The following is a 9,936-nucleotide window of genomic DNA, read 5'->3' as shown; positions in this document are numbered from 1 at the left end:
TAGCTCTCTGTGGATATGACCTCGATCTTACCGAGTTAATTGCTACATCGCACACTCGTGCACTTGCGAGTTAAAACAAGCCGATCATAAAAAGCGATCAAGTATGGACTTTATTGAAAAATTAGTTCATGATCAATTTGAAACTATTTGAAGTGAAATTAAGTTTAATGAATCTGAGATTTTGCAAATGGTTTATTTTCAGGAAGAATAAAAGGTAAGTAATTGAAGATCATAAATTGAAGAATTACCACCATGATCAATTGAGTCTATACCTTCATGTGTTAAACCACTAAAACCTGATTTGAAGTCATTACCATTCAATCTCAAATACTTATTTTTGGGAGAAAATAAAACTTTTTCGATAATAATTTCTTCCAAACTTAATGAACATTAAGAAGATAAGTTATTACAAACTCTAAAAATACATAAAAATGCATTAGGATGGACCTTAGCTGACATAAAAAGAATTAGTCTTTTGATTTGCACATATAAGATTTATTTAAAGGAAAATGCTAAACCCTCTAGAGAAATTCAACAAAGGCTTAATCCTAATATGAAAAAAGTAGTAAGGAATGCAGTCATTAAGCTTTTAGATATAAGAATCATTTATCCTATTTCTGATAGCAAATGGATAAGTCCTACCCAAGTTGTATCCAAGAAGTCTAGAATTACTATGATAACAAATGAGAAAAATGATTTAATTCCAACTAGGACTATTACTGGTTGGCACATGTGTATTCACTATAGAAAACTTAATTCAATGACTAGAAAAGATCATTTTCCCTTACCTTTCATGGATCAAATCCTATAAATAGTTGCAGGTCATGAATTTTATTGTTTTCTAGATGACTATTCAGGTTGTAATCAAATTGAAATGGCATTGAAAGATTAAGAGAAGACTACTTTCACATATCCATTTGGTGCTTTTGCATATTGAAGGATGCCTTTTGGATTATATAATGCACCAACCATGTTTCAAAGATACATATTTAACATATTCACTAATATGGTTGAATGTTTGCTTGAAATTTTTATGGATGATTTTTTTGTTTTTGACGATTCATTTGATGATTGTTTGACTAACTTAGAAAATGTTTTGAGCAGGTGTGAAGAGAGGAATCTTGTGCTGACTTGGGAAACATGTCATTTTATATTATACTTGGTTACATTGTTTCATCGAAATAAATTGAGGTTGAAAAATCTAAATCAAGTTAATTGCCAACTTTCCAATACCAAAATCTGTTAAAGATAGATTATTTTTAGGATATGCTGGTTTTTATAAAAGGTTCATCAAAGATTTTAGTGTTATATCTAAGTCATTGTGTAACCTTCTAACAAAGAAAAATGTTTTTGAATGGACTGAATAATGTGAAAAAGCCTTTGTTAAGCTTAAAAAATTGCTTACTTCTACTCTAGTCATTCAACCTCCTGATTGGTCATTATCTTTTGAAATAATGTGTGACGATAGTGATTATGCCGTTGGTGCTATTTTGGGACAAAGAAAAGATAAGAAACCATATGAGATCTACTATACAAGTAAAACTTGAAATAGTGCTCAAATGAATTACACCACTACTGAAAAAGAATTACTTGCAGTAGTATTTGCATGTGAAAAATTTAGGTCTTATCTTGTCGGGTCACTTATTGTTGTTTTTAGTGATCATATAACTTTGAAATATCTTCTTTTAAAAAAGGATTCTAAGGCTAAACTAGTACAATAGATTTTGTTACTTCAAGAATTTGATATCACAATCAATAAGAAAGACACCGAAAATATTGTCGCGAATCACTTGTCAAGATTGACAACAGATTCGAGATCTGACATCACACCAATCGATGATTACTTTCCTGATAAATCCTTATTTTCTGTCTCTACAATATCTTGGTTTACTAATATTGTTAATTTTCTTGTTTTAGGACATTTGCCAGCTTATTGGAGTTCCTAAGAGAAAAGAAAGTTCTTGAATGAAGTGAAGAACTTTTATTGGGATGACCTTTATTTATTTAAATATTATCCTAATAAAATATTTCAAAGATACATTCCTAACAATGAAGTAAGTAGTGTTATTAAATTTTAGCATTCTGAGGCATGTGGGGGTCATTTCTCATTAAGAAAGACAACTACAAAAATCTTATAAAGTGGATTATACTAGCCCACCATGTTAAAGGACTCACATGCATTCTAAAAGACTTTTGAAAATTATTAAAAGTTGAGATCTATTTTAAAAAGTCACATGAATAAGAGAATTGATTGATAAATTTAAGAACTTGAAAGGACAAAGAGATGACCAAACTTTGAAAAATGATGTTGGTGTAGTCCAAATCGAGACACTGTTTGATAATTGGGTCATATCTAGAGCTATAGATCTTAAATTTAGGTCTATTTTATATGGATGGAAAGTTAAGACATAGGCCAACAACTTTCATATAGAGCCTAAGATTTAAAAATGTCATTTTCAAGTCCAAATTATACCAACAACAAAGAAGTCCGAATCTATCCTCCAACCCATGCACTGTTTAGTGTTTGGCCCATATCTGGAGTTCTAGAAGTCCAAATGACCTCCATTTTGTTTTCCTGAAATGCTAAGATAATTTCCTCTAACATTCATATTTCAAGTGGTTCCAGTTCTAATATTATCCATGACGTTTTGGGCAAATAAGAAAAGATAAGGATTGTCACTAAGACAAGATTGACCACCCACCCATCAATTAGTCATCAAATCAGTAGTTTTTAATTTTAGCCTATAAAATGAGGCATTTGCCATGCATTTAGGCATCTTGGTCTCCAGATCAAGATCATGCTCTTGTTTCTCTCTTTGTATTTTTTGTAATGTTTATGTTTTGCTTTCATTAATATCTTGTTTATGGCTTTCAATTCCTTTCCTTTACTTAATTAACTTTTATCTTAATTATATTTATATTTTATTTATTTATTTTTCTTTCTTTTATTATGTTTAGCTAAGTTTATTATTAGCTAACTTTATTATGTCAAGGTGAAAATGTTATACTAATGGTGTAAGAATAAGTATAATGTAAACTTAACATCGACTTTAATTTTTTATAGTAACATATTTGTATTTGTTATCTTGTTTACTCTTTAATACTTTGCTTATTAAATGAATAATCTAAATTTATGTTGTATAACATTTGGTACAACAAATGCTTGCTACTTTCATAGCCCATACTGTATGGTATAATCGACACCTAAGCTATGAAAGGAATTTGATTTGTTATTAACATAAGTTATAATCATGAATGCCTAATGAGATTTACAAGTATTAGCATTAATTAAATAAGATAACTAATGTAATCATTATAACAATTTATAATCTAATTGGAACCTCTTTAGTATGCGGTTTTCAATTAAATAATAAGAGTTTATACTATATATGTTTGACATACCATTAGTAGATCCTCTAACCTTGATATTTGTTGTTATCATTGTTTAATCCTTACGATTCTATCTCAAAGTTCTTATCAACTTATTCATCATCTTCTTCTTCTTCTATTATTACTACTACTACTAGTACTACTACTACTATGACTATTATTATTATTGTTGTTGTTGTTGTTGTTGTATTATTATTATTATCTATAATTTATACAATTAACTTCTCTGTGGTTCGATCTCAGTCTTGCCGAGTTATTTATTACTTCGACACTCTTACACTTGGGAGAATACATCAATCTTTTGGTCGTGTCAATAACTTCTCTTAAGTGTAGGAGTGTCAAAATAATAAATAACTCGGTAAGACTAGGGTCGAACCACATAGAGGTTAATTGTATAAATTATAAATAATAATAACACAACAATAATAAATCCATAATAATAAAAATAATAATACTAAATACTAATACTAATACTAATAGTAATAATATTAGTTATAATAGTAGTTATAGTAGTACTAATAATAATAATAATAATAATAATAATAGTAATAATAGTAATAATAAAGATGAGAGCTTTGAAATGAGAGATTAACGTAAGGATTAAACAATGATAACAACAAATATCAATATTAGAGGATCCACTAATAGTATGTCAAACAAATATAGTATAAACTCTTATTATTCAATTGGAAATCACACATAGAAGAAGTTTCAATCAGATTATAAATTGTTAATATAATTACATTAGTTATCTTATTTGAATAATGGTAATACTTGTAAATGTTGTCAGACATTCATGATTATAATTTATGTTAACAGTAAATCAAGTTTCTTTTATAGCTTAGGTATCGGTTATACCATATAGTATGGGCCATGAAGGTGTCAAGTATTTGTTATACCAAGTGTTATACAACATAAAATTTGATTAACCATTTAACAAGTAAAGTATTAAAAGTGAATAAGATAACAAATACAAAACATGTTAGTATCAAACATTAAGGTCCATATTGAGTTTACATTATATTATTCTTACATTATTAGTGTAACCTTTTTACCTTGATATAATAAACTTAACTAAACATAATGAAACAAAATAAAATAAAAACATAAATAAAATAAAAGTTAACTAAGTAAAAAAAAGAAAATGAAAGATATAAACTTAATATTAATAAAAGCAAAGTATAAACAATACAAAGAGAGAAAACAAGAGTATGATCTTGATTTAGAAATCAAAATGTCTAAATACATAATAAATACTTTTTTTTTATAAACAAAAAATTAGAACTTTTATGTGATAAAGTTGCATTTAAGATAAATATTTACTATAAATCAAAACTATCTTATGATATTAGACTTGTTATTGTTATTATAAAATATATTTTAAATAAAAAATTATTAATATTTTAAATATAAAATAATAGTATAAAACTTTAATAATAATATATTTTTAAATATTAATCAATCATCAACTCCCAAGGGTTATGAACAGACTCACCCTCCGCATTCAAAGAGAAACTCAAGTAGGGCATGCTAAATAACTAAGGCCCTGACCTTACTTGAATTCACCACATGATCTTTTTAACAGTTATCCTTGTCACATGAGGAGATTCAGGAGAGCACCCCTCGTTGAAAACAAGAGAATATCATGTGTTATATTCGGTGGTTTTGGCTCTTCCACCTAGGCATCATCTCCTCTGTCTTCTTATAAGAGCTCATCTCCTCGTCATTCTGAGCAACAAGTAATTTAGTTTGTATGTCCTTGGGAATAAACACCAACGTATGCTTCCCTGTATAATCACCTCTTTGTTTCAATCGAGCTAGTTCTGTTTTCGGAAAAACAGAGATAGCATTGAAAGCAACCTTTTTATGTTGGATTTGCAGGTGTCTTCAAAGTTTGATAGACTATACAGTTAACGTCATGGGCTTTAGAGGAATTCTAGTAGCATTCAGATGAATTGTTGGTTTGTGCAAAAAATATCTCCTGCAACACAAACACAAATAAATGATAGTCAATGATAAACTTTGGCTTGCACTCTTCAGGAACATAGAAGGAGCCTTTTTGCAGACAAGGTATGTATTTTTCCTATAATATAGCAATAGTTACCTGACGCCATGGCATCTTTCCTTCTTTCTATGTTGCATGATCTCCTTCCTTGGACAATTTGCTAGATCTTGGGTGTCTTTCATCCAAGTGCTCCTGCTGAAGACAAGATCCTTTGTAAGTCTAATGTTTCTCTGGGATGATATACAAGCAGGGGCTTCAGTGTAGACACACACGTTTTCTCCTGCATGTCACTTAAACCTTAAAAACTGGGAGTTAATTAGTCTCTTAACGATTTTTTGCACGTACTCCAGAATAATTTACTAATCAAGGGGGAATTTCTCGCAGTTGCTTTTAGATTATATGATTTAAGGCAAACTGGTTTCATTGAACGAGAATCTTCTGATGCAAAGAGTAATGCAATCTACCACCCGGCCCCTCTCACAACCTTCACAATAGCAGGATCTCCATCTTTCTCCTTTCAATAATATTGATATTGCCTCTTCAACTTCGATATCTTCCATTAAAAATCATCACTATCAATCACAGGAGAATCCTGTATGCATGGCTGCATTCTTATAAGTTTTATCTTAAAAATCGTTCATGGGAAAATCAGAAGATATGTCCATATCACTTTTACAGTGACACTGGTGATTATTGGGGACTAATTTCCATCACCACCAGTGAAGCATCATTCATCATTCTTATGATGCTATTGTACAAATTTTCAATTGCAGTTAAATGTGTTCTTTTACTTAAACTCGGAATCCTCTCACCTAAAAATTCTTGAAATAATGTAGTTAATGATATTTTAATGTCTAGTAACAGATAAGATAATGATAATGATAATAAATTAATTTTTAATCAACAATAATGATAACAACCATATATTTTTTGAGATATAAAACATTAAAAATAATATTTATTCCTAGTAAACATATCATGCATTAATATCAAATGAAGTTTGAAAAATAAAATTATAATTAGTACATCAAATTAAAGAATTTGAACTTAGCGTAACATGAATTTAGCGTAACATGAATACATGTATGTGGAGGTATACGGAAATGCGATAATGACTGTTTTCCAAATTATTTTTTAATTAAAATTATATTAAAATAATATAAAAATACATAAAAAACTTCAAAATTTTCATGAATCACTGTTCAAACCATTTCAAACATCTTTGTAATAGTTGATCCACAACATTCATGGCTGCAGGGAAAGAAATAAAAGGGAGAGAATCGTATTATATGGAAACAACAATGAAGACCGAGTCGTCAGAATTGTGAACAATTACTAACACTGAGGCAGATCAACTGGAGGTGGTGGCAAAGTAGACTCTGGCGTTGGTCCGTTCTCAACCACGAGAGCGGTGGCTAATCCCGTGGGCAAGTGCGCTTCCAGATGACAGTGAATGAACCATACACCTGGATTATTTGCTGTAAATCTTATGACTCCCCATCCTCCCACCGGCACATTAATAGTGTTACGTGATACTGGATTGATAAGGTTGAACTTCTTAGGGTCGTTGACAGGATCATAATTTCCAAACCCTTGAGCCAACACATGGAAATTGAAACCGTGAAGATGCATGGGATGATTCTCCACTCCAAGTAAGGCTGTGTTCTGTAACACCATCTCCACCGTAGCGTTATACTTCATCACCTTCACACTTGTTGATTTTGGTGTGATTAACAGTGATGGATTTACGGCGTTGATGATATTAGTGTAGTCAAATTTGATAGGAGGAGTATCAGGGAAGTCAGGAGTGTAGATTCCACTCACGTTGAAAAAGAAGGCTTGCAACATTGACAAACTTGAAGGGCGCTCAAAAGAGAAATTGTTCATGCTAGCAGAGAGTCGCGTCCCATTTAAACATGTTGGACAAATTGAGAGCCCCAAGCCTACTGTCACAAACATGTGCTCATCAATTTGACGTGGGACTGGGACCCAATGAGGCCCCCCAGCAAGGCCAGAAATGCTGGTGAAGAACTTGTGGGCAGTGGGGGTGTCATTGAACGCAGGCATTAGTGGCATTATCGGAGTTGCTGATGCGGGTGCACCTTCGTAGACAACAATTCCTCTTGTGGTTGTATTATCAAAGGGTGGAGGTGCAGGAAAAGCGGGAGGAGCAGGACCAGCACTAGCATATGCGTTTGCAGCCATGAAATAAGACCCCACTTCCTGGTCGGCTGCGAGAAGAACGTCCACGGTCTGGCCGGGGCCGGTGACAACAACATCTGTGACATAGGGTACCGTGTACCCTGCATCGACAGCAACGACTGTCATCTTATGATTGGCTATCTTGAAAAAGAGCTGGTTATCGAGGGCAGCGTTGATTATTCGGAGGAGATAAGTCTTCCCTTTCTGCACCTTAAGCTTGTACATTCCTGGAATTTCAGGAGCAAAATAAACGATAAAATAATATGAGTCAAGACAGTTTCAAATGAAAATAAAAATAAAAATGTGCCAGCATTAATTAATATGCTTGTGGAAAAATTTAACTTTTACTGTTCCATCTCTGATGGACCAGTAATCTCTATCATGAATATCCTTGATGATTGATGATGATGGCGGCATATATATTATTACTTACTGTTTCGAGAGCAATTGTAGAGATCCCCAGGGAGTCCATTTATGGTGTAGGCATCCGAAATGTTAGGTAGTGCACCGGTGGCAGCTGCCTGCCTTTCGATATCAGCAACATTAGCATTCCACCACTCTCCTGCAATAACATAAACATACATGCATCACCATGCATGATCTCAAAAAATTACTAACAGTTTCAGCATTAATGAACTGGCTTTAGATTAAAAATCAATGGCTAGCTACCTACCTAATAGAATTGGAACTTCTTTGTTGGGTTTAGGGAAAGGGTAAGGATGACCAGATCTTGGACGGATAATAAGTGCCCCATAAACTGTTGCTCGGAGAAGACTGAAATGAGCATGCCACCATAGCGTACCCTCTTGCTGGAGTAGTTTAAATTTGTAGGTGTATTTACCTCCAGGGGTTATTGGACATTGTGTAACCATAGAAGGTCCATCGGCCCACGCACTAAGTAATTGAAACACTCCATGCCTACATTAAAAAAGTAGATAATCAGTAATTCATTGAATAATGATAGATGTAAAAGTAAGAGGGTAATAGTGATGAGAACGACTACGAATGATGACAGGTATAGAACCAAGTCTTCTGTAAATTTGTTAATCATAATAAATAGGCTACAGTAGTTGAAGAATAAATTTCTCAAGTATTCAATTATAGTTTTTTTATTGGATAACCTGAGACAAATTTGATATCATATTCTAATTTTATGGTCGACTGAGGAAAAGGATGGTATCTTGGTTGAGTTGAAACAAAAAATACGAAACAACTGACTGTTATTGCAAATTGAACGAGAGAAAACATTATGTTATATACCAGGATAGGTTGTGCAAGAATATAGTTATTAAGGTGCTAATTTCTAGTGAAATTATTTGGCAAGCTGGAAACGTCGTCTTAATTTTCATCAGAGTTTACAATTCAACGTGTTTATTTTCTAATACACTATTTAGAATTTTTACAATTGTGTAGCTTCTTAAATAAATAACCAAGGATTTACCAGTGAATACTCATGTCGTAGGGTGACTTGTTGAAAACATGGACTATAAGGGTGTCTCCCTCACGAACACGAAGCGTTGGGCCTGGCAAGCTTCCATTCACTGCAGTCACCACTTGCTCGGAGCACAGCCGACGAACTGTACGGTTTTTCACCTAAAACATTCACAACAAATTAAACAAGTAGAAAATATCTTTGCATGCCTACACACACACACACACACACACACACACACACGCACGCACGCACACTCTCCGACAGACTAATATTGCTAGTATATGCAATCTAGGGCGGTCCAAAGTGGATGAAATAATAATAATAATAATAAAAAAATTCCATAACTTAGATGATCGTGGGAAGAAGTGTATTGAATTTGCTAAAGAACGGAATTCAATTGACACCACGTTTCTTTTCTAGTAGGATATTGAATCTTGGGACGTTGCAGTACCAAAGGTAGTATCTTTTCTCTCGATCCCTTCCATTTAAGCGTGAACATGATTTTGATCTAAATTAGGAGCTCAAGATAAAACAAAAGGGTATGGCTAATTTGATGAATGTTTTTCCCATGTAAGAAACTTCAAGGTATAACAGGGCGGGCTCCCATCCTATATAGCCTGGTCACTCATATATCGTTTAATCAACGGCAACAATCCTAATGCAACCTTTGCATGAGGTAATTTACCAAAACGGGAAACTATATGCAAGGACTCCCTCAACGTCGACAAAAAATCTTAGTAGTAATACAAGAAAGAAGAAGAATTACATAGAATGAGTGTTCCACAATTGCAGCAGAAGCCACTGAAGAAGCTAGAAGAGCCAAAGCACAAGTTAACAAAAACAGAAGACGCAACATGTTTCCAGGGAGAAGAGTTGGAAGAGACGACGAATGAAGAGGGAAAGA

The 9,936-nt window shown here is 32.8% G+C and overlaps 1 protein-coding gene across 1 annotated transcript in view; it reads right to left on the bottom strand.

The window, feature by feature from the left end:
• Positions 1-6,615: 6,615 nt before the first annotated feature.
• LOC105113503 (laccase-7-like) overlaps positions 6,616-9,936 on the bottom strand; it is a 3,446-nt gene continuing 125 nt past the window's right edge. Inside the window, exons 2-6 of the mRNA XM_011009701.1 lie at positions 9,799-9,930; positions 9,039-9,190; positions 8,271-8,515; positions 8,031-8,159; positions 6,616-7,824 (exon numbers count right to left, since the gene is read on the bottom strand). Coding sequence (XP_011008003.1) covers positions 6,731-7,824; positions 8,031-8,159; positions 8,271-8,515; positions 9,039-9,190; positions 9,799-9,888 — 1,710 coding nt within the window. The 5' untranslated portion in view covers positions 9,889-9,930 and the 3' untranslated portion in view covers positions 6,616-6,730. The remainder of the gene's footprint in view (positions 7,825-8,030; positions 8,160-8,270; positions 8,516-9,038; positions 9,191-9,798; positions 9,931-9,936) is intronic.

This window comes from Populus euphratica, unplaced genomic scaffold (assembly GCF_000495115.2).
Source record: "Populus euphratica unplaced genomic scaffold, PopEup_1.0 scaffold417.1, whole genome shotgun sequence".
Classification (NCBI taxonomy): domain Eukaryota; kingdom Viridiplantae; phylum Streptophyta; class Magnoliopsida; order Malpighiales; family Salicaceae; genus Populus; species Populus euphratica.
Note: the sequence above shows the minus strand (reverse complement) of the source record. Positions and strands in the feature narration are given on the sequence as shown.